Source organism: Equus quagga, chromosome 3, assembly GCF_021613505.1.
Source record: "Equus quagga isolate Etosha38 chromosome 3, UCLA_HA_Equagga_1.0, whole genome shotgun sequence".
NCBI classification, from domain to species: domain Eukaryota; kingdom Metazoa; phylum Chordata; class Mammalia; order Perissodactyla; family Equidae; genus Equus; species Equus quagga.
The window spans coordinates 148,306,811-148,332,835 of NC_060269.1; the positions used below are offsets into that span (position 1 = coordinate 148,306,811).

The 26,025-nt window shown below is 45.6% G+C and overlaps 1 protein-coding gene across 2 annotated transcripts in view; it reads left to right on the top strand.

The window, feature by feature from the left end:
* SLC2A9 (solute carrier family 2 member 9) overlaps positions 1-26,025 on the top strand; it is a 224,152-nt gene that overhangs the window by 87,263 nt on the left and 110,864 nt on the right. For both annotated transcript variants that reach the window (XM_046655690.1, XM_046655689.1), the window contains one exon: positions 7,266-7,411. In XM_046655690.1, coding sequence (XP_046511646.1) covers positions 7,266-7,411 — 146 coding nt within the window. The remainder of the gene's footprint in view (positions 1-7,265; positions 7,412-26,025) is intronic.

Genomic DNA, 26,025 nt, shown 5'->3' on the forward strand with positions numbered 1-26,025 from the left:
GGATTTTACTAGAGACAACGAGAGACGTTTCATAATGAGGACCAATCTCTCAGTCACTGATTGAACAAGTGGACAAAACATCAGTAGTATACAGAAGATATGAGCAACGCAATTAACAAATATGAACTAATTAACATACACGGAGCATCAAATCTCAAGACTGAAACACGCATTCCTTTTTAGCACACATGGGCCATTTACAAAAATTGACCATATGAGCCATAAAGCAAGTCTCAACACACTTCAAAGACTTGAAATTAGCCTATGTCCCCTGACTACAATAGAATTAGGTTAGAAACTAATTATAAAAATGTAAGTAGAACATCTTCATATGTTTGGAAGTTAAGATGTAAGCAATGTGTACTTCCAAGTAACCAATGTATATTTCTACGTAACTAGTGGGACAACAAAGAAATCACAATAGAAATTTAAAAATAGATTGAATCATGAACACATTTATGTAATATATCTGAAAAATTTAGATGAAATGTATAAATGCCTAGAAAGAAAAAACTTACCAATACTGACATAAGAAAAAATAGAACAGCTGAATAGTTCTATTCTGCTAAATAAGTTGACCATGTAATTTAAAACCTTTCAACAAAGGAAATTCAAGGCCCGCTTGGCTTCTTTAAGAAAGAATAATGTCAATTCCCATACAAACATTTCCAGACAGGACGCTTCCCAACTCATTTTATAAGATGAGCATATCCCTGATATCATATCCTAATAAGAACTTTACAAGAAAGGAAGATTACAGGTCACTATCATTAAGGAACATAGACACGAAAATCCTAAACAAAGAATTAGCAAACAATTCCAACAATAAACATAACATAAAAAGATAATGTGTCAAGACCTTGCTGGGTTATTCCGGCAATGGAAGATTGGATTGTTTGAAAGTCAATAAAGGTAACTTACCGTATTTACAGAATACATTTTAAGACCAAATCATATTACTATTTTGATATATGCAGAAAAGTCATTTGATAATATTCAGTATCTGTTTATGGTAAAAAAATTTTAAAGCCACTCCTAGCGAACTAGGAATAGAAGGAAATTTTCTTAAACTGATAAAGGTTATGTAAAAAACCCACAGTTGGGGCCGGCCCAGTGGCGCAGTGGTTAAGCGCACAAGTTCCACTTCTCGGCGGCCTGGGGTTCTCCAGTTCGGATCCCGGGTGCGGACATGGCACCACTTGGCAAGCCATGCTGTGGTAGGCGTCCCACATATAAAGTAGAGGAAGATGGTCATGGATGTTAGCTCAGGGCCAGTCTTCCTCAGCAAAAAGAGGAGGATTGGCAGTAGTTAGCTCAGGGCTAATCTTCCTCAAAAAAACCCCACAGCAATCATCATGCTCAATACTAAGATGTTAACAGGTTTTTCTCTGAGTTCAGGAGCAAAAGAGGCTGCATACTGTCACCACTCTGAGTCAACATACTTACTAGAGGTCGTTGCTAATGCAACAAAGCAAACAAAAATTTCTTTAAATGTAAGATATGAGGTTTGGAAAAGAGGAACTAAAACTGTCATCTTCTAGAGATGACATGAATCTATAAAACATCTAACGGAATCTATAAATAAACTTCAGAACAAATAATCCTAATCCTATATGCAATTTTATTTCTATAAATAAGGTTAATACACTAAAAGCAATTGTATTCTCATATAGAAAATGAGATTTACAAGCTACACCATTTAAAATATTATAAAAACCATTAAATACCTAAGAATAAGTCTAATGAGAAATGTGCAATACCCCTACACAAAAATCTATAAAACGTTATAAAGAGAAATTAAAGGAGACAAATAAATGGAAGGTATTCCATGTTCGTAATATTATAAAAATGTGAATTCTCTCTGTATTGATCTATAGATGCAGTGCAAGCCCAATCAAATCCAAGCAGGTTTTGTAAAGTGGAAATTGCAGGCTGCTTCTAAAATTTATTGGATATGCAAAGTGCTCAGAATTCATGAGATAATCTTCCAGAAGAAGAAAAATGGGAGAACTGAATCTACTGGATATCAACAGCCGTTATAAAGCTACAGCAATTTAGACAGCGTAGATTGGTGCAAAGATAGAAAATAGATCAGTGGAATAGAAAGGAGACTTCCGAAGCTGACCCGTGCATGTATGGACTCGTAATCTGTGACAGAGGTGTAGCTGGAGAGCTGAGGGAAGGAGGCTTTTCAATAAATGGTGTCGGGTCAGTCGGGGTCACCACTGGTTGGGAGTTGCAGACCCCGGGCTGGCTGGTACTTGGTTTTAACAGTGCTCTGTGAGAACGGGCCCTAATGGCTAGTCTGAGGGGGGCTGCAGACTCCAAGAATCAAGCAGAATGTCCATATGCACCTTTGTTTTTGTGCCAGGAAAATTTTATGTGAAGTTTTTAAAAATGGAATGTTTCTATGTGCTGCGTCCTTCTGGAAACATGGATGCCTGGGGTAATTAGGAAGGAAAGTAATAGTATCAGCAACTGTAAAAAGAATCCCTTTTTGCTTATGTGTATGGTCATATGAAATTTCTACAATTACAGCTTAGGTTATTATTTCTACAACGTGGCTATTTACGTAAAACAAAACTTACTGTTCAGGAGTTGCTATCTGTGTTGTTCTGCTGCTGCTTCTCTTTGGGGAATTATCTGAGGGATGGAGTACAGAAAGCACAGTCCAGGATGGCAAATGCTGCATTTGTATCGACACTCTGACATTTTAATTCCATCAAAAATGAAATCTGGGGGCCGGCCCAGTGGTGTAATAGTTAAGTTCATGTACTTCATTTCAGTGACCCAGGATTTGCAGGTTCAGATCCCAGGCACAGACCTACACACTGCTCCTCAGGCCTTGCTGGGGCGGCATCCCACATACAAAAGAGAGGAAGATTTTCACAGATGTTAGCTCAGGGCCAATCTTCCTCAGGCAAAAAGAGGAGGATTGGTAGTGGATGTTAGCTCAGGGCCAATCTTCCTCACACACAAAAAAAGAAATCTGAACACTGCTTCACCCCAGGTGGATTGTAGCTCTCGATATGAGAGGCAAAACAATAAATACTCTGGAAGATAACACAGAATCATATTTTCACCATCTTCGGATAAGGAAAATGTTCTTAAACAGATTAGAAAAAGCACTAAAGTAAAAGAATTGATAAGTTGGACTACATTAAAATAAAGGACTTTGATTCATTAAAAAAAAAAAATACCATTAATGAAAAGACAAGCCATAGAGAGCAAGAAAATCTTTGCAATGAATGAAATGACAAAGGGCTCATATCCAGAATACGGTAAGAAACTTTCACAAATCAATAAGAAAAGGCAGACAACCTATTACAGAAGTGGCTTAGAGATTGAACAGGCATCTGCACAACATTGCCAACGGGTAAATAAAATCGCATTCGTAATTGAGGAAATGCAAATTGAAACCACAATGGCTAAAATTAAAAGGACTGATAATGTCAAATATTGGCAAATATGTGGAGCAAAGGGTATTTCATACATCTTTTATAAAGGTATAAGTTAGTATGGTAAGTTGGGGAAATTGGCTTTATCTCGTAAAACTGAACTTGCCTACATTATGACTGCGATATATGTATTTCTATACAACTTCCATGCATGTGCACCAAAAGACTGTACAAGAATGCTTGTGAGGCATTATTAGTATCAACCCCGAACTGAAAGCACTGAAGTGTCCATCAAGAGTAGGATGGATAAGCTGTGGTAGACTTACATGATGGAATACTAGACAGCAATGAAAATGAACAAATCACAGCTGCACGCTGCACCATGGGCTCATTTCACAAACATAATATCAGCAAAAGAGGTGAGGCATAAAAGAAATAGATATTCTCTGATCCATTTGCTAATCTATCGTGATGACAGTCAGGCTGGTGGTGCCCTCTGGGGCGGAGGGAGGGGACAGTGATTCTGAGGACGTGCAGGAACTGGGGCCTGCTGGGGTGCTGGTATTGTAGGCTGGTCCTTGACTTGGGTGGGGATTGCACAGGTGTGTGCACTTTGTGATGATTCATCAAACTGTGCACGTATTATTGGTGCACTTTTAAAATGTGTGATATTTTAAAACATGACACAAATTTTGGGCTGGACTCAAATTTTGCTGCACCCCAGTAGAAAAATGCAAATTTCTGGTTGTCCGTAGAGTATTTCTTCAGCCTCTCTGATTGTCCCTAGAGAATACTTTCCTTCGGTCCCTTCTGCTTTTCATGAGCCGAAATGCTGCTGCAGGAATTGGATGCCAGGAGGAATCTGGACGTCAGGCGAGCTCTGCGTGAGGGAGACCCCCGCTTGCTCCTTGCATCTGCTCAGAACACAGAGCCTGTGGAAGGGGAAGGTGTTCTGGAAGGTGTGAAGTGCTCTGTAGACTGGGACTGTTGATGTTTTAGAGAGAGCCAGAGCCGTGGTGCTCTCTGCTCGCCTCTTGGAGTCTGCAGCCCCCATCAGACTAACCTCTGGGGCCTGTTTCCTTAGACCATGATTAGAACTGAGTCCCAGGCTGCCAGGGGTCTGCAACCCCCAACCACTGATGACTCTACTGACCTCACCCTTTCTGCAGCCTGGATTAAACAAATATGCAGAGAGTGACAGCCTTGCAAAGGTGGATATCCTACGAGCAGAATGAGCCTGGGGTGTTTGGTAAACCCTAAGGCTGGGGCACCTGGGGAAAGAGTGACAGGAGATGCTGTCATATGTCCAGAGAGGCCACTCAGGTGTGTGGGATGCTTGGTGCAGCACCATGGGCCTAGGGAAGTGTCCTGGTTTGCCTGGGACACAGGACTTTCAGTGCTAAAACCAGGACGGTCCCCGGCAAACCAAGATGAGTTTGCCACGCTGTGGCTATCTCCTCATTCACCACTGGTTTAGCCGCAAGCGTCTCATTTTTCCATGTCATTTCACAACGGCCAAGTAAGAACAGTCACTATTTATTGACAGCTTACTGTATACTGGGCACGCTGCTAAGTGTTTCACGTCGCTTCAGTGCGTGCCCGGCCCCCATACGAAGGAGGAATTATTGCTGTCTCAACTGTAGCTCCATGCCCTTCCCCACTACCCGCGAGCCTCTTTCCTGCTGGCTGTGTCATTTCCTTATTAGATTTTTGTGAGACGATGACAGTTATCCCCGGGGGTAGGAGGAGTGTCAGGGTAAGGAAACCACCTGTTTTTAATTATCTATCAAGTGACCACACGTGAGCCGGGAGCCTTACGTGCGGTGATTGCATTCCCACCACAACAGGAACAGACCGTGATTACTACCCTTATTTTGTAATGAGTAAGTGGAGGGATTCACTCGATCCAGGTCTCCCAGTGCAGAGACGAGGGCTCTGCGACTTGAATCCTTGTCTGCTTCTCCCTCTGTGGCCCTGCCCCCTGAGCAGCAATGTCCTACGTTGATCGGTGGCCAGCCCAATATGCACGTTTAGGATAAAAATTCAGATCTCATCAGGTTTATGTTGTGACTTTGTGGATAATTCCCGTCTCTTTGCCCCTGGCTCGTGTTTGCCTCGAGTGGTGAAGGGGGACAGTTGTCCTGCCCGCGAGGCCGTGAACGGGATCATCAGCTCATCAATCGGGCTGCAGGTTCCCTTCGCTAGTGTTTTTTTTAGGAAGGGCCTCCCTGAATGCCGGCAGTGGGATGAATTCAGCTGAACTTGAAGCACATTGATTGGTGCCTGAAGTGTGTCGGGAACTGTGCCAGAGGCCTTGGGAGGCCAGGGCAGGAGAGAGATTTTAGATTCCTCACCATCTGGTGAAAAATTAGAAGACAATAAGAATGAGTGCTAAGAATAAGACAAATTTGTCCGGCTCTTACTTTACGATGAGCGATGCACTGAACGTGTCTGATTTAACTCCCACAGCAATGAAGGTGGACTCAGTTCTTATCCCATCTTGTGGATAGAGAAACTGAGGCTGAGAGAAGCTCCCCACTCAAGGCCTCACAGCTTGTAAGCTGCAGGCATTACAGCCTGGGAGCAGTGTGACTCCAGAGCGTGCAGTCTGTGCTCTAAACAAGCCACGTCTGCCTGGGATACTTAAGTGCATTTGTAGACATCTGCAGGTCTATAAACTGTCTTAGGAAGAACCCTGCTCAGGGATGGCTGGGAAAGAAAGTTTCTTGAAACTGACAAGCTTCCTGCTATTTTTACTAACAGACCCTCTGTGTGTGTAGTGTATTGTATTTTGCGAGATGTATTTATAACTATTACTTTTTTGAATAGACATATCAGTCATAAGCCTCTGACCATGTAAATTTATCTCAGAGGTAATAAGGTGATATGTGGGTGACCTAGTCTGTAAAATGCTGTAAAATGTGTATAAGGGTATCTCAAAACTGAGTCCCATGATTTATGTAAAGAGGTGCTGTTAGCTGGTGGGAAGAGCTCAAGTTCTAGAATCAGAGACCTGAACTATTAGGCAAAATAATCTCTTTGGGCATCTCTGGATGTTACTTGGTGATTTGGGAAAGTTACTCAACCTCTCTGTGCTTTAGTTTCCTCATATTTAGAATGGGAATAATAATAGTACACTTACTTCAGAGAGTTATTATGAAAGGTAAATATGTTAATGTACCTGAAGAGAGACGACCCCTGTTACTTGGTAAGGACTATGTGTGTTGGCTATTATTACCACCACCACCACCACCATCTCCATCTCCATCATCACCATCATCATCCTAACCAGCACCACCAGCACTGCCAACGTCACCAACATCACGACTACCACCACCACCACCACCATCACCATCACCATCACCATCACCATCACTACCACCATCACCACCACCATCACCATCACCATCACCATCACTACCACCATCACCACCACCACCACCATCACCATCACTACCACCATCACCACCACCACCACCATCACCATCACCACCACCATCATCACCACCATCACTACCACCATCACCATCACCACCACCACTACCATCACCATCACCACCACCATCACCACCACCATCACTACCACTATCACCACCACCAGTATCACCACCAGCTATTTTCTCTCCTATGAAATCCACCTTCCAGCCAGACTTTACGGATTAAATGAAAAGTGCATACAGAAGCGCTGGCAGTTGGTGCAGAGTGCTGGGACTGATACTATGTGGCTACAGTGCTATTTGTGTCAAGCGCAAAGCGGAGGGAGGAGCTGCGACCAGCCTTCCCTTAGGAAGAGATCTCTCTCACTGACCAGGGTGGTCCTCCCTTGGAGAAGTCGTCTCTCTCACTGCCGCCATGCTTCCTTCGTAGGCATCGCCCTCAGTGCGCTCCCCATGTACCTGAGCGAGATCTCGCCCAAGGAAATCCGCGGCTCCCTGGGCCAGGTGACTGCCATCTTCATCTGCGTTGGTGTGTTCACCGGGCAGGTCCTGGGCCTGCCTGAGCTGCTGGGAAAGGTAAGAGTGGCTTCCCGGCCAGCCATGGCCCTTCTTGTTTCATGTCACCATCACAGCTCCCCATGTCCCTTGCAGGATAAAGGGTAGCCGGAGGTGCGCCCTTCCTCCAAAGCCTTGTCCCTGTGTCTTGGACTCCCTGAGCATGCTAGCCTTTCCCTTATGATTGGAGAGAAGTTGTTGTTGTGTTCTTTTGATTGGGTTTGATTTTTTTTTTAGGATAAAAAGAATACATAACAAATTCAAACCTTACAGAATGTTCAAATCCACCCACCCCATATCTTGTTAACTGCTAGGTTAGTATTCATTTAGGCTTTTTTCTTTGCTTAGAGAAACCTGTATAAACATATATCATTTTTAAAGTGCAATCATGCCACACACGTTGTTCTGCAACTTGCTGCTCTCATTGACTATATTTTGGGCATATTTCCAAGATGGTTGCTTAGCTCTACCTCACTCCTGAGTCTTTCTTTCCTATGTAAATATGTAGTTGCACAGTCTGCTGTTTTCGGCTTCCTGTTTTGGAAGCAGGAAAGTCTGACTTTGAATCCCAGTTCAACAATTTGCTTGCTGTGTGGCCTTGGCACAGAGGAATGCCTCACCCAGGTTGGGATGGGGTAGGGTGGGATCAGAGAAGGCTTCCCAGAGGAGGTGGCCTCTAATCTGAGCCCTGAAGCGGGAGCAGGAGTTAGGCAGGTGATGATGGGTTTGGAGAGAAGACACTGCAGAGAGGGAATAACTAAAGGAAAGGCCCTGGGGTGGGAGCAGGCCTGTGAAAGAACCGGGAGTGGCTGGGGGCTGAGGGAAGAGCAAGCGCTGGGGCTTGAGAGATCAGGGCCCTATTCACTGACATCGTCCTAGGGGGATAGGGAGCCCCGGGCAACACTAGAGCAGGGGAGTGACATGGCTGGATCTGAGTTAGAAGGTGGCTTTGGAGGGGGTGAGGGGGCCGTGTTGTAGACTAGGGTGGGAAGAGTAACAAGAGAGGAGAGGACCCCGTGGGAGACGGCTGCTGTTGGTGTTCCTGATAAGGAAAGGAGGGAGGGGACTGAGGCAGTTGCCCTGGGGAGAGACGGGGTGGATTGAGTCCACAGGGCTTTCTGCCTGATTATCCGATGAGGATGAGGGGAGGAAAATGGCTAGGATGCCTCCCAAGGATGCAGAAGCATTCCCTTTCTACCTACACAAAAGGCCAGGAGGGAAGGAGGAGAGTAAACCTCTAATGAGGGTCCAGTGCCCGCCAGTTCGGGCCCTGGAACAGAGTACAGCTGACAGCCCTGCCCTGTGGGCTGAACCCCAGCAGGAGGAGGCAGCAGCAGAAAGCAGCGGAACAGAGGCGCCCATCGGACGGTGCTTGTGTAAAATACTTACTTGTGATGTCATCAAATCCTCACAGCTGCTTTGTGAGCAGCTCATACCTGTAGCTGTGGAAATGGAAGCAGAGAGAGCTGAGGTATAGAACCAACCAGTAAAAAAAGCGTTGGAGCCGAGATCAGAACCAGGGTCTGTCTGCTTTAAGACCCACGTACGGGATGTGTCTCCACCGCTCTCCCCTCCCTGGAGGTACCGGGGGACTGAAAGTTCCAGCCCCTCGAATCACAGGGTTGGTTCCCCTGGAAACCAGGCTCCATCCTTAGGTGCTTTCCAAAAGTCACCTCGTTAACAGAAACTCAGGTGTGGTTCAAAGGGGTTTGCTGTGAATCTCGAGACACGTTTATCAGTTTATCATTCCTATCACTTAGGACATTCCAAGAGTTTTAGGGGCTCTGTGCCAGAAATAGGACAAAGACCAAATACATGTTTCTTATCATAAATCACAATATCATGGTGAGAGCCTCGGTGAGGAGGACACAGGGCCCCTTTGTGCCTGAGCCTTCCTGACCCTGAGCCAGCTCCTGCCTTCATCCACAAAGGTTTATAAGCTGAGGAATCAGGCGTGGTGGACACATGATGGTGGGACAATGGGAGCTGGTTGGCATTTATCACTTAAAAAAAATGTTTTTTGAATGTTTTGCTAACACTTTTTATTGTGGTAAAATACGCGTAACACAAGGTTTACCATTGTTTGAAAGTATGTAATTCTATAGCGTTGTGCATGACTTTTTATATTCCAGCTGGGCCAGGTCACCTCAGAGGCATCTGCTTCTGATCTTTTATTATCGGCCTTTTTGGCTTATTATGACTACAATTTTTTTTCTCCTTTGCAAAAGCAGAAGCAACTCACACTTTACATCTGTGATTGTCACATGCACGACAATTTCTGTCACTACTGTGAGTGTATTGGAAACAGTCTCCCATAGCACAATGAAGTCCCACATTAAAGAAATTTTTGCTCTTCGTTTTTAAAGATATTTTAAAATTCTAAAATTGAGCATTATGCGTGTGACAATAAAAACGATATGACAATTACAGCTTCTGTTCTTTAAACATAAAAATGTATTTTAAAGTCAAGGAATAGTACTGGTGTCCTCCAGGAGTAAAATAAATGAATATCAGCCCCAATAAGGCTAAGCTTTTCCTCCTTTGGGAGACTCTCCAATCCCTCGTCACTCCTCACGCTCCTCTTTTGTAAGTCAGCGTGAGGTCCTTTCTGCTACTTGGGTCCTGTCTTAGTCTGTTGGGGCGCCTATAACAAATACTGTACACTGGGTGTCTTATGAACAAAATCTATTCCTCATGGTTCTGGAAGTCTGAGGTCAGGGCGCCATCACGGTGAGGTTCTGGTGAGGGCCCTCTGCCTGCCTTTTCGATGGCCGCCTTCTCTCTGCGTCCTCAAATAGGGGAGAGAGACATCCTCTCTTCCCTGTCTCTTCATATAAAGGCGCTAATCCCATTCTCGAGGGCTCCATGCTCATGACCTAATAGCCTCCCCGAAGCCCCGCCCCCTCATGTCATCACCTTGAGGGTTAAGATTTCAACATATGAATTTGGGGGGGACATAAATATTCAGTCCATTACAGGTCCCCAGGTCTTTCTTGAACTTGTCTTCGCTCTTCATTCACTCATTCAGCACATTTGCTGATGACTCAGTTGGATGCTGGTGCTACAGTTTTGAGCATGTCCATGAACTGGGTATATTCCACACCCTTCTGATGTTCACAGTCTGCATGGACTGTGTAACCTTGGGCAGGTCACCCCACCTCTGTGAGCCAGTGTCCTCCTCAGTGGCAGGCGTGCTCACAAGTCCCAAATCCCCAAGCTCCACTCCAGCGTGGCTTCTTCCAGGAAACATTTCTGGCAAACAGTGACACTATTCAGCATGTCCCCAGGACAGACAGCTTGTACACGAGCCTGGCCTGTACTATTATTTCTCTTTGCTTCTGCATCTTTTCCCTCCAGTGGATCATGTCATGGAAGCGTATGTACACTAAACCCAGAGGTTTCCAGTTTATTCACTCATTCAGCAAGTATTTAGAAAGCTCCTGCTCTGTGCTAGGTGCTGGGCTGGTGGCTGGTGAGCATGTACCAAGGAGATCAGACTTCTCCCCGCCCTTGGGGGGCTCACAGGGAAGGCAGCTGGCCAGCGATGACCATTGTGATGGGGAAGGGTAGGGCTCCAGCCTAGAGCTGGGGGCCGGGGATGGTGTCCTGCAGAAGTGACATTTAGACTCACGCTTCCAGGATGGATAGGGTGTAGCCAGGCCAGGACTTGGGGGGAGAGGCGGAAGTGGGGAGGGCGTTGCAGGCAGAGGGAACAGGTTAAGTGAAGGCCCCGGCATTTGCTCAGAGGCAGAAACCGCAGGGGCTGGAGCACTGAGATGGGGAGTGTGGTGCCCTGGAGAGGTAGCGGGCCACATCGCGTGGGGCAGGAGGGCCACACCTGTGTTGTAAGTGAGTAAGTGAAGGGTGGGCAAGATGACGGGCTCGGTGGGGCCTGTGTCAACTGGGGGGACATCCCCTGTCCAATGAGGGCACCACCTACTGTTCCCATGACAGATCTTGGGCCAGGACTGACAGATTTTCTGCTTTTCAAGAGAAGTTAGAAATCCAGATTTTTATGTCATACTTCCTGATTTCTAAATACTGGAAACAAGTTAACCTCTAAAAGAACAAACCAACAAAACCCCTCCCATCTGTGGGCTGGGTCCAGCCTGTGGGCCTCTCTCGTACACCCTGATGGGGAGTGTGCGTGCCTGTGAAGATTTATCTTTATGCAAGAGCAAGGAGAAATCGTTGACAGGTGGAGCAAGGCGACAGCAGATAAGATGTGTACTTTCAAAGAGACTCGGGCTGCCGCAGGGAGAAAGGATTGGATGCCAGCCAAGCCCAGAGCGGCTGCGCTGGTCCAGTCGAGAGACGCCGGGGGCTTGGTTTAGAGTGATGGGGGTGGGCGTGGAGACAGGTGGATGAGGCTGCTTAGTGAGCGATGGGATGCGGTGTCTGAGGGAGGAGGAGTCAAGGACGGCATCTGGCAGGTGCCAGATGCTAAGACAGGGAGCCCTGGAGGAGAAGAAGCTTTGCAGGAGTGTAGATGGCAAGGTCACTGAAATGAACTGCCCGGGTCGCAGAGCAACTTGAGGCAGAGCCCGTTTGAGGACCCTGGATTCCTGGGCAGCGGTCCTTGTTCCTTGTAGCAGTGGGCTCAAAGCTTGATGCTGGCCAAGGGGCCCAGCGCCCATGCCCGCCTTCTGGCCCCAAGCCAACCAAGACCATGTGCCGTTGGTCCCCAGAGGCTGTCTTTTCCCATTCAGACTGGAATTTTCCAGATAGTCTTAGAGCTGCTTAGGAGGATGTGTAACTCAATAGATGCCTGTTTTTCAAATCCATGCTCCATGCTGGGCTTCTGGTCCAGGGAAGAGCGGCAAATGGGAAATTTTCATTCTTCTCTTGGGGGATTGGTGATATTCCGGCCAAGTAAGAGCCACAGTTATTTCACTAAGTGTCGGAATTTCCTTTTCTCTATTTTAATCGTATTTCTCATTTACCTTCAAAGACAGACACAACTGAGCTTCTGAAAAAATTAGAGAGAGCGAAGCCGTGCTTCAGTGCAGGCCGCGGCTTTGAAGTGCAGAGGCTCGGAGAACAGGTTCCCAGAAGGGAGAGGGAAAGAAATGTAGGAATTAATGCTGGTGCCGTGAATTTAATCAAACACACATTGTAAAGCATTGTGGGGTTGAACATTTGTGTGACTTTTTTTTTTTAAAGATTGGCACCTGAGCTGACATCTGTTGCCAATGTTTTTTTTTTTTCTTCTTCTCCCCAAAGCTCCCCGGTAGATAGTTGTATATTCTGGTCGTGAGTGCCTCTGGTTGTGCTGTGTGGGATGCCGCCTCAGCATGGCCTGATGAGTGGTGCCATGTCCACGCCCAGGATCTAAACCAGCGAAACCCTGGGCTGCTGAAGCAGAGTGCGTTAACTTAACTACTTGGCCGGCCCACAAAGTGACGTTTTTTTTCTGGTGAGGAAGATTGGCCATGAGTTAACTTCTGTGCCAGTCTTTCTCTATTTTGTATGTGGGATGGCACCACAGCATGGCTTGATTAGCAGTGTGTAGATCCGTTCCCAGGATCCAAACCCATGAACCCCCGGGCCGCCGAAGCAGAGCGCATGAACTTAACCACTATGCCACCGGGCTGGCCCCTGAGGTGACATTTTATGTTTCCAAAGGATATTTTTAAAACCATAATAATTAGCTATCTCTCCTGAAGTGATGAAGAAGAAAAGAACTTAGGTGAAAATTGAAGGCAGAAGTGTGAGAAGACAGGGGAATGACTTGAGGTCATAACTGAATGATTCCCCAGGTGGGAGAATGGCCATTTTCAGCAGGTAGCACCCAGGGAATAAGCAGGAGTCGGAGTTCTTCAAGGTCCTAACAGGGCAGACTTCACATACAACTTCTGTCCGTTTTGTTCCTCGATAGAAATATTTAGTGCTCAGCTTAGAACATTTAGAAAATATAGAAAAGGAAGTAAAGCCACTTGAAATTCTGCCATGTTGGGGGGGTGGCCACTTTTAATATTTTGGGCCGTTTCTCTCTGCATTTCTATATATCTGTTATGCGGTAGAGAGAGTACTGTGTGTAGCCTCGTGTTTTGCTTTTAAAAGATGACTTACCGTCTCATCAAAACCATTTCTCCATATCAGTAAAGATTCTTTGCAGACACCTATTTTTAAAATAGTGTAAATAAATGTTCGGGTTAGCGTCATATTCCGTCAGAGAGCTGCACTGTAATATTGACCGTTGTTGAATGCCTTTGCTGCTTCTGAATTTTCACCAACATGCACAATATTGAGACAAACCTCTCTTGTAAATCTTAAACTCCTTCCTATTTACTTACTTGTTTGATTTTTATGATTATGATGCATCCATACCCATTGTACACAATTTGGGAGAATTTAGGAAATAAAAACATTAAAATGTCTGTATCTCACCATTTCTGGATAAACACTTGCGGCTTGCGGCCGCATTGCTCCAGTCTCGACCTCTGTGGTCACACTGCCTTCTCCTCTTCTCTCTGGGGTAGGATTTCCCTTGGTCTCCTCTGATAAGGACACCTGTGAGAGCCCTTAGCGCCCACCCAGATAACCCAGGATAATCTCTGCATCTGGAGGTCCTCACCTGCAGAATCTTTTTTTTGCCACATAATTTAATCACAGGTTCCAGGGACCTGGATATCTTCTAGACGACCGTTACTGAGCCCATCACAATAAGTCAGTCAGTTTTCAAATATTTCTTCTGTAAACATCTCTCTATTCATGTACTTTCCTCATGTGTCATTGGGATGTTAATGATTCTCTTAGTAATTTTTACAACCTCTTTTGCTATTAAGGATATTAACCCTTTGATATATTTGGAGCAAATATTTTTATGGCCTTTTTTTTACTTTTAATTTCCTTTTTATTTTCAATGTGTGAATTATAAAAAATATTTTTATGTAGCTAAGTCTTTCTTTTCCTTTGAAATTTCTTGCACTGATTTTTAGCTTAGAAATCTCTTCCCCTTTCAGGAGTACGATGAATCCTCTGTATGTGTTTGTGGGTTGTTTATGATATCAGTTTTTACATTTAATTCTTAAAATCTTTTGGGTTATTTTAGAATATGGTGTGAAGCATTTAAATTTTTTCCCGACCTCTGTTACCACTTTTCCTAAACTATTCACTAATCCAAACAACATTTCCCCCATTGATTTTTGAGGTTTCCTAACCACACATTAAATTCATACTATTCATGAGTTTCTGCCCTGAACCATTCACTTGGTTCCTTCTATTTCTATTCTAGTGCCCACACTGCGTTGTTGTTGTTATTGTCACTTGATTACATGTTTAATACTGTCCTCACTAGTCTTTATTTTCAAAACTGTGCCGGAAACATTCACTTGTTTATTCTCCTGTGGGAACTTTAAAACTATTTCCTCATTTTCCAACACAAACAGAAATGTCATTGAAATGGTTATTGCAAGTGTGTTGAACTGATTCATTAATTTGAACCCAACTGAGATTGTTTTTCATCATTCATTGTTTCCATTGGGAAGCCTGTCACGCCTTCCTCTTCATTTGGGCTCTCCTTTGTAGCCCTTGGTTTCTATTGCTGTTGTATTTCCAACTAAGAAATAGAAACTGTAATTTTCTTGTTAATTACTTAGATATTTTTGTTGTTTTTAAAAGACTGGCACCTGAGCTAACATCTATTGCCAGTCTTCTTTCCTTTTTTTTTTTTCTTCTTCTTCTTCCCAAAGCCCCCCAGTACCTAGTTGTATATTCTAGTTGTAGGTTCTTCTGGTTGTGGCATGTGGGACGCCACCTCAGCATGGCTTGATGAGTGGTGCCATGTCCGCACCTAGGATCTGAACTGGTGAAACCCTGGGCCGCTGAAGCAGAGCACACGAACTTAACCACTCGACCGTGAGGCCGGTCCCCAGATATTTCCTATCTTGTTGCTGCTATTAGAATTTTTTTCCATTATGTTTTCTAACAAAATACAGGAAAGATACTGATTGTATATGATAACCTGGAACTCTCTTTTGCTTTCTAATGGTTTTTGTTTGTTTGTTTGTTTACCTAGATGATTCAAATGAAGGATTATTGATAGCATCTGCAAAAAGTGATAATTTTGTCCCCTCCTTTCTCATAGTTATACCTCTTATTTCCTTCTACTGACTTTCATGTCTTATTGCATTGGCCAGGATATGTTAACAATATTGACTGTAGTAGGCATCTTTGTTTTTTCCTGATTTCTTGGGAATACCTATTGCCTTTCACTATTAAGTATGTTAATTATTATTAATTTGAAATGGATATTATTTATCTTGGTAAGGAATTATCTCTCTTAGTTTTTATAAACTATCAGCAATATGTAAAATATCTCCAGATTTTTATTAGGCTATTGGTGCTTTTTTGTTACCTGACAATCAATTATTGGATATGTTGTATTATTGGAGTGTCTTGTCTTAAAGCATCCTTACCTTCCTGGGTTACATCTTTCTTGGTCATTGTGGAGTGTTCTTTTGATATGTTGTTAAATTTGATTCATCATTATCCTGTTTAGAATTTATATACTTATATCTATAGATGAGATTTGTCTGTAGTTTTCAATGTTGAACTCATGTTTTTATTTCTTATCTTTTACTCATTCTAGAACAGATTATGTAACATTAGTTGGTAATTAAAGTATCAAAAGACCTCGCTAGTGAAACCATTTCAACCTAGTCTTTTCAGGAAGAGATTCTTTGAGGAAATTTTATCAGTTTCTTCTTTAATTAACAATCTGATCTTTTGCTTTTGAGTCAGTTTTGTTAATTTTTGTGTTTTCAATACTCACTTATTTCATTCAGACTTTCAAATATGTTTGCAAATATGCATACAACTGTATGAGTTTTCGTGTCCTCCATGTCTATTCTTTGTATCCTCTCTCGTCTTAATTTTATTTACTTGCTTTCACTCTCTTTTTAAAAATAAAATTTCCAAATGGTTGTCTCTAATTTTGTTATTTGAAAGACTAAAGTCTGTTATCTATTTTATTGCTTTCCAATTTTATTCGTTTCTGCTTTGTCATTATTATTCATACATTTTTTCTTTGAACATAGATTTGCCAACATTCCTCAAATTTTAATAGGCTACTTTCTCAATGTTCTAAATAGTTTGTCATTTGATTCTGTATTCCCGACAGTTAGTTATTTAGAACAATTTTTTCAGTTCCCAAGTGGATGTGACTTCGTTGTTGTCAGTCACTGCCAGTTTTGTTTTGTCGTAGGAGAAAGTAATCTGTAAACTTCTCCTTTGGGGACACATTAAGGCTACTCTGTGACCAGTTTGTGATCAACTTTTATAAATATTCTGTGTTTGCTGAAGGGCGGTCGCTCTTTCTTAGCACATTATAACATACCGACCTGGCATTACAAAATGATCGTTGTTTCCTCACAATCATTATTGCTAATCTACCAAATACCTGGGCCCTCATACCAGAAAAATTCCCCAGGAGCTTAAAAAGAGGTGACAAAATGCGGCTCTGTAAAGAATGAACTCCAGAGGGAAGGGCGGAGCGGCCCAGCTGTGGCACAGTGGAGCGCAGTGGGTGTTTGGGTTCTGGTGCTGACAGCCTGGTCTGCATCCCAGCACCGCCGCCCACGTGCTGTGGGACTTGGAGTAGGCAACTGAACCTCTCTGAGCCTGTCTTCTTACCTATTCAATGGGGTTACATTGGCACCTGTTTCATGGGGCTTTTGTAAGGCTTGAAGAGGGAAATATATATCAAGCATTTCACCCGGTGCCTGGAGCTGGTGCTAAATTGATGTCAGCCAAAATCTCATTTAATTCGTGTAGCAGTACTTGGAAATAAGTATTATTGCTTTCTATTTTACAGATTAAAGGCTCAGCCTCAGAGAGGTTTAATCATTACCCCTGGTGACTATGGAGGCTGAGCTTCCTGGCTCTGAAGTGTGTGCCCTCTTTGCAGTAGGACCAGCATCCTGCCTGGCTGGTGGGGGGCGTGGGGAGGCAGCCCCGAGTTGAGGGTCCTGACACAGGAAGGAGGCAGGCCAGTCCTTCTCAGGCTGCTATTTTTCTCTGTGGACCTGGCCCCTGAGTGCCAGAAAGCACTTCTTTTCTGTGAGCATTTGATCTAGAACTCTCTGGACTTCATTTGAGCCCAGGAAGAAAAGAATGCTTGATTTTTATAAGAATATAAAAAGGAACCTATTCATTCATTTTAAAGTGATTGCATCCCCAAACAGCCCAACACCACTCTCACCGGATGAGAGTCGTCTTTATTCTCCAGGGACTTAGAAATCACACCTTTCTCTCTGAAATGAAGAATCTCATTTTGAGGCGTGACCCAGGTGTTTTCCGCAGCTGGAGAAAACGTTCAGATGTGTCGGGAGCAGCCACACGATGAAGTCTCTTTGATGGGAAATAAGAAGAAAGAAAATTAGAAACTGTCACCTCTGCATTCTTCCTGCCACTCTGAGTTCCTCTCAGGCTGACGTCCAAACTCCTTCAAATGACAATAGAGCTCTGAATCTTCTCTTTTAGGTAATTCACGCTCTTCAGATGGGGCCATGTCTGTCCTGTTAGCTTCCTCTCTCGGCTGTAATTACTGGTCTTCCTCTGTGACAGTAGGAAAAAGAATAACGTTCTGTTGGGAAGGGCTGTGCTGTTGGTCAGGGGTTAGAGCTGATGTCTGGAAATCGCAATCTTGAGGGTTTATTTAGGGACCCGTCACAGCTGTAGTCACTGTGCTGCCGTGCAGGATCCTCACAGTGTGGTCCCTGCCCTGACAGTTCCTGTGCCTCTGAGACTCTGGGGTGAGGCGCAGCAATCTGTTTTAACAAGCCCTCCGGTGGATCTGACTCCTGTTTAAGTTTGAGAACTCCCAGGAGCGTGATTCAGAGCAAGGACTCCGGGACTGACGGCTGGGTTTGGATCCCAGCTCTACTACTTACTAGCTCTGTGACCTGGGCAGGTTACTTAACCTCTCTGTACCTCAGTATCTTTGTTGGTAGATGGGGATAAGTGTGCACAGCTCACTTGTACAGTTCTTAGGACAACGGCTAGCACAGAGGAATCACCTCTAAATATTACTCTGTTCAACTTCACCCTGTGCAAGGTGTGTGCCGGATGCTCGACCTGCGTCCCCTCTGTGCTGTGAGCCATCAGAGTTCGTTGCTGCCACCTCAGTCTTCCCCAAACAACACTGTCCTCTCAGAGACTTGCTTTGCTCTGTTTCGGAGTCGAGTGGTCATTCACCTGCTGGTCTTTCCCAGGAACGGGGTGAGAGGTCTCATCTTTGTACCATCATAGATCTGACATTGGGGTCTGTGATGTTTAGATGCTCCCTAAATGTGGAAGAAATGCACAAAGTTTCCTTGACCTCAGATGATGAAGATGATGCTGTGACTTCAGGGGAGTCACCTCTCCTGACCCCGAGCTCCTCAGCACTGAAAGGAGGGGCTTGCATTAACGTCGCTCCGGAGCTCCCGTCTGCTTGAGCTGCTGGCTTGGTGGCTGGTGCTTGGTGGTGACCGTGTCCCCCTGGGCTGGGGCACTTCAGACACTTGGTCAGCTCAGCTGATCTTGGTCTGCAAGCAAGGAAGATTGAAGGGCTACGAAGATAAATATAGTAGTTCTTGAAGCCATGTCATCTGGAATGTTAAAGAAGACCATTGAAACTTGCTGAACTTTGCTGTCCTATCTTGAAGACAGCCTCAGGGGAAGACGATTGGTTCAGCTGCCCTACGAGCAGGTGGCCTGGAGTGGGTGTCGGAAGAGAGAGAATTTGCTGAGCCCCATGGAGGGAAAGGTGGGTGGCTCTGGAAGTGGCTTGGTCATGGGGCTGCTGCCTGGTAACTCCTGTGGCCCCGGCAGCCAGGCTGGTATTGCCTCGGAGCGAAGCCTTGAAGGCAGAATAATTCAGCAAAGGTCAGGCAGAGAGCAGGGTCGTGCATCATCAGACTGGGCCCCAAGTCTGATACTTCACACGCACTGTGGGTCAGGCTCTGTTCTAAGCTCGTTCAGCGTGCTAACTCATGGAATCTGTGCAGCGACCCTGTGAATTAGTTACCATCGATATCATCCCCACTTCACAGATGAGAACACTGAGGCACAGGTCAGTTAACAAACGTGCTCAAGTCACGCAGGTAGCAAGTGGCAGAGCTGAGATTCGAACTCACTGCTAGAATCCCCACTGTTGCCATTCCAGCCTTGGCCTTTCTCGGGCAGAACCCAGCTCAGCAGAAGTGCTTGTAACAAAATGCTCCCTACCCGTGGCCAGCTCTGCCTGTGTGGGTGGTCTGGTTATAACACGTTCCCTTCAACAAATGCTTCTGAAAAAGCAAAGGCACCACCTCCAGGTGTTGGCCATTTTGTCCTCATCCCCACCTCGTGGGGCCATTGGAAAGACAGTAAGATGGATCTGAAATGCTCTGTGAGCTGCATATCGCTGTACAGATGTGCAAGTGGGTGATATATGCAGCCTCCAGGGCTCCTTGTGCAACGGCTCATCCTCTCCGGGGATGGTGACATCATTAGACCCATTTCTCAGATGAGGAGGGCCAAGTCTCAGAGACAGGCAGCCCCTGAGGCCTGTCTGGGCTGCAGAGGAGGAGCGTGCCCTCAGCTCCTGGCCTCCAGGCCCAGCCCCGTCCACTGTTCTGCGTAGTGGCCACTATCTCTTGGGCACAGGTCCTGAGCTATCTCATGCAGTCCCCACTGTCACCTGGGGGGAGGGGAGCCTTACCGGGAGAGAAGTGAGGAGGCCTCGGAAGCTGAGCAACCTGCCAAGATCGCTAGCTCAGTCCCATCCTGATCTTTGATTGGCCTGACTGTCTCATGCAGTCACTTAGCGTCTCTCAGGCCCAGTGTCCCCATTTGGAGAATGGGGAATGAGGCTTTGTTCACACAGCTGGGGAGATGGGAGGTGGGGCAGGAGGACCAGAGTTTGCCGAGCCGTGGGCTTTCTCCATGTCATGTCACCTGACCCGTGCCCCTGCCTGGGAAATTGGTTCTCTTATCCCCCCATTTGACAGGTTAGAAGATGGAGACTGAGTGGGGAAACTCCTCCAGGAACTGTCTGGCTCGTGATCTTGGACATGGTGTGGACCTGGGGAGGGGTAGGTGTTACTAATACATTATCGTATGTGAGACCCCCTGGCACAGTGCTTGGTCCTTCCTTTCCTCTCCCTGAGGACAGGAGTATCCAACTCACCTCCCATCCTCTGAGCATGGCGTGTGCCCACCACCTAGAAGACACGCAGAAGATACTATTGAATAAATGGGTAAAAGCTCCTCCCCCGTTTCCGGAGGGGTTTCCCTGTGTCGGGAGCTGTGCTGAGCTCTTCACCAGTGTTGTCTGATGTGAGCCCCACAGCACACAACAATCCTACAGGACGTGATTGCTATTATCATACCAAGTGGCAGATGAGCAAACCGAGGCCACACAGTAGTAGGAGTCCCAGCCAGGACTCAGCCTGTGCAGTCTAGCTCAGACCGCTGTTGATATCACCCTGCCTGTCTGTAACTAAAGCAGTGCGGCCCAGGACTCCCACTTTATGGGGAGCCACTGCCCCAGAACCAGGGCACAACATTTGGGGAGCTCAGGGATGCTGCGTCCAGATTTGTGTTGTGATCAGGCGCCCCCTACTGTCTGCAGTGGGCAGGAGCCCAAGCCCCTGTTTGGACCAGTTTGCCCACTGGTGATGTATTCATTCATTCGGCAAACATTTATTGAGCGCCTCCTGTGTGCCTGGCACTGTTCTGGGCTCTATCCAGCAGTGAAGAAAACAGACAAGGATCCCTGCCCTCCTGAACCTTGCATTGTAGTGGAAGACACAGATCAGAGACTAATATATGAGGTCGGACGGTGGTGAATGCCGTGAAGCTGTGAAGCAGAACAAAGCAGGAAGGAGCGGGGAGGCCTCCAGGGCTGAGACAGGTCCCTGGGGAAGGATCCTCCCCCCCCCCCCCCCCAGAGATCCTTACCTAAACTGTCGTCTTCCTGCTCCCTGCTGGTGCTGCCCATCCACCTCCATCTCCATCTCATGCAGCCTCCCTGTCCCCCACTGACTGCCCCTAAATTCAGGCCCTCCTACCCCGCCTCTGGACCACCGCTGAGGACTTGCACCCATCATCTCTACCTGTTATCTCCATATAATTCCAATCAACTCATTTTGCTCAAATCAACCAACATTCATTGAGCATCCCCGATGGGCCAGACCCCACAGAGATGAGTCAGTCAAAGTCCCACCTGCAAGGAGCTCATTGCTAGAGGGGCAGATAGATGGGATCTCGGACAGTGGTGGCCCATGCAGTAAGCCCGGGGCTGGAAGGACCATGGGGACAGCCCTAACGCAGCAGGGGAGGGCCAGGGAAGCCTTTCTGGAGAAGGTTGTGTCCACCCGAAGGGCTAGGGGACAAGTAAGTAACGAGGTGGGAGGGAAGGGAAACACCATTCCAGGCAGAGCAAACAGCCAGTGCAAAAAAGTGAAAATAAGAAGATTTAGGGGCTGGCCCAGTGGCATAGGGGTTAGGTTTGCACACTCTGCTTCCACGGCCCGGGGTTTCCTGGGTTCGGATCCTGGGCTCGGACCTACACACTGCTTGTCAAGCCATGCTGTGGTGGCGTCCCACATACAAAATAGAGGAAGATTGGCACAGATGTTAGCTCAGGGCAACCTTCCTCACCAAAAAACAAAGAAAAAAGTAAACAATAAGATTGAGAGAGAGTTAGGCACATTTGGAAACAGAGTGGCTCAATAAGAGCCCCAGGGAGGCAACGACAAGAGATGAGGAGGAGGACAGGTCAGCCGGGGTCACATTCACCCCACCCCTCCATGCCCCTGTCATTTCAGTCACCTCTGCCCACCCCACTTCCTATGACAGGGCTTCAGCCGGGTCACAACAAGCCCCTCCCCGGGAGGGTGGGATGCACGGTGGCAAATGCTGAGACTTGGAAGTCAGAAAGTTGGAAATTTCCTGCCTCTGCTGCTTCACAGCTGTGTAGATGGGACAAGTTACTTCAATTCTCTGAGTCTCAGTTTCTGTATCTGTAAAATGGGCACAATAGTACATCCTCCATGGAGTTAGTGTGTAATCACTAGAAGAGATGCTGTGTATGAAAGTGCTTGTCCCTGAATTCTATAAATAGTTGCCATCTGCCTTGCCATGGCTCCTGTGTCTGCCACATGAAGTCCCAGTTCCTTGGTCTGGCATTCAAGGCCCCTGAATTTGGGCCCAATCTCCAATTCTAATGCCTCAAGCCTCCAGCACCATTCAACTGCCCAGACTTTCCTAACCACCCCTCCTGCTCTCCCACCATCCGGTAATCCTGCCATTGCCTCACCCGACATCGTTGATTCTCTCTTCACCTCTCAGTCCACATCCCTTAGCGTTCAAGAAAGACCCAACTCAAATGCTCCACACTCCAGAAGAGGAGTGTAGGGGAACAGCCCTTCTGAAAATAGAAGCCAAACACCACTCGAGCTTGGCCTGATGCTCCCACAAAAGCTTTCGCTCACTCGGTTAAGTTCTCATAACAGACATTTCTCATGCCTTCTGTCTGATAGGGTAACATTGACGTGCCCTTTCTTCGTGCTCCTGTCTGACTTCACTCTGACTGTGGGCCCACTGGGGCCGGACCCACCTTTCCCCCCAGATCCACCTGTCTGTCCCTGCCCTGCCCCGTGTGGAGCGGCTGTCACTGGCGTTGTTGACGGGCTGAAGCAGCATTTCATCAGGGGGCCCGCAGCCTCTTTTATGAGCTTAATTGGATGGAGGGTGCTACCTGGGGCGAGAGAAGGCAGAGCTTGTTTTCCAGGCTGAAGGGCCCTTTTGTTTCTTCAGTGGCAGTCTGTGCGGGTTAATGGAGTCTGAGAGGCGTGGGTAGGCACAGGGCCCCGGAGAGATGCAGACTCAGACGCTGCGCTTCCGTAATTGGATGAGGCAGATGTTGCTTCTGGCAGATTCCGAGTCCTAATGTGTATCTGGAACAATAAGACTCCTCTCACATGTACCTTGACCTCTGAGCTTCCCCACCAGCACCCACTGGGAACGGTTCCTTTCTGTGCTTTGAATGCTGAGGGGAGAATGTCACCTGGTTCGCCTGGGTCCCTGCCCAGGAGGGCTCTGTGTTGAAAATGACAATGATTTGAAAGAAATGATCCGTCATCACCCACTCCCCCCACACACCCCCATCCAGCTCTTAGACCCACCCGGGATGTGACTCAGCCCCGCCCCGAGAGTCAGAACATTCGGGTTTCTCAGCCCCAGACCAGTTCTGGTTTCGAGGGTGAACGACAGCAAATGTTGCTGAGTGCATAGACCAGGGAGTCACCACTTGGAATCTCGGGGCATGAGGCGAGGGGCAGGGTGAGTGAAACTCCAGAAAAGTGCCTTGAATAAAAATTATTCAGATCTGAACTTCATATTTGATTTAAAACAAATTTTAGATTATTTTAGTCAAAGCATTGCATGCAAATAGTTAAAAAAAAAATCCAGTAGTACTAAAAGGCTTACAGTGAATAACAGAGGTCCACGGCTCCACCCCCTCTAGCCTTTTGCAACTCTTTCAGCTGTGATTTGGCAATTCCTCCATATTTGAAGATAATTGGAGCCAGTTCCTTATAATAAAGCCATATCTGTATATCTATAGCTAAATAATTGGTTATGACAGTACTTGTAGATTCACTGGTTTTAGACTTTTTCATTGATGTCCTATGGTAATAGTTGAGGTCAAAGCATAGTTACCCCACTATCCCTCTCTTCACCTTTCTCATCCTACCACTGCAGTTACAGCACAGTTTTTTTTTTATTAATTCAGTGGTTAATATTTATATTATTATGACTATATACCCTGATTACTTTTTGTACTTTCTTTTCTCATGCAACTTTTTGTTTTTCCTGGAGTTGATAATTCTTTTGTTCTTATTTCTCACTTGCTTAGTTTTCTGTGTACCCAGAGTTGAGTTTTTCCAAATGCTCTAACACTAAACACTTGGCAATAAATTTGAAAAATGCTGAACTATATCACAGATGTTCTATCAATTCTATTTTTAGATTATTTTAATGTAAACTAGTTGTTTCTAGTCCTGGTCCAGAGCTGTCCCCCTGGGTTTGTCATGTCTCTCTCCTGGGCAGGGTCTATTCTTCCCTGGGCCCCGTGTCTTCCTCTTTTTGGTTTATTTTCTTGTTCTGCTGACTCATTGTCTTTGGTACTTTCCTAAGAAAACATCCAGGAAGGCAAATCTTTTGAGACTTTCCATGTCTGAAAATGGCTTTATCCTACACTTACACCCAATAGATGGTGAGGTTGGATAGAGAACTGCTGGATGAGGATAATTTTCCTCAGAATTTCGAAGGCATTCCTCCACTGTCCTTTAGTATCTGGCAGTGTGATGAGAAATCTGATGCCTTTCTTATTTCTGCTCACCTCTAAGTAAACTATTGTTTACTTCTGGGAGCTTTTACAATCTTCTTTTTATCTCTTGTTTTGGAATTTTACAATTGTATCCTTCAGTGTGGGTCTCTTTCACTGTGCAGAGCTCTGGGTAATCCCTGTCAATCTTCTGAGTTGTTTCCTTTCATTCTGAGAGATTTTCTTATGTCACTATCATGGCCTTGAAGACTTACTGTTGTTAAAATGTCAGTTCACCTCACGGTCGTCAGTGATTCCTATGCAATCCCAATCAAAATCCGTTCAGCCTTTTGTTTTTTCGTGTAAAACAGATGAGCTGATTCTAAAATTTCTATGAAGATTAAAGGTCCTAGAATAGTCAAAGCAATTTTGAAAAGGAAGAACAATGTTGGAGGTCTTGTACCACCTGGATTTAAGACTCACTATAAAACCACAGTGATGAGAACAGTGTGGTATGGCAAAACAATAGAAAATAGATCAATGGAACAGAACAGAGAGATCTAAACATATATGGCCAATGGATTTCCAACCAAGGTGTCAAGGTGATTCAAGGTGGACAGAGTGACCTTTTCAATAAATGGTGCTGGAACAACTGGCTATGGGAAGAAATAAAAGTAGGAGACAGACGTTGAGCCTGTCTGGCCATGACTGAGGGTAGGAGGTGGTCTGGGCTCCAATTCCCCGCTTCCTTCTCTGAGAGAGAAGCCGCCAGATGAACGGGCAGCATGGCTGTATTTCCCTGGGAATATGCATAATCTTAAAACTTTTACTTGTTCTAGGAAATGCACACATTTTAAACCATGCTTTCCTTCATGTAAACATTATGTTTTCAAGTTGAAGAGCTTAGGTTTGGGAAATGTCACCTAAGGAATGGCCCATTACCCAAACTCCAGATCCTATCCTCACTCATTAAAAAAAAAAACACACAGGGAATCTGTTGCTTCAAAATCTATCCGTGGTGTCACTCAAAATATTTATTGGGAATCTGATATGTCTAGAAGGAACAACAGAGCTGGCCTGGTCCAATCTCCTCATTGGACTGATGAGGACATGGAGGCCTGAGGGAAGTGACTTGCTCTAAGACATGCCACTAATGAGTGACATAATGATGTTAATAGAGATAGTATCAAACATTCAAATAGCACTAACTCCATCACAGACACATTCCAAGCACTGTCCACGTATTGACCCATTTAATCACAACAATCTTATTGAGTAAGTACAATTACATGGCATCATACACATTTTGCAGATGAGCAAACTGAGGCATAGAGAA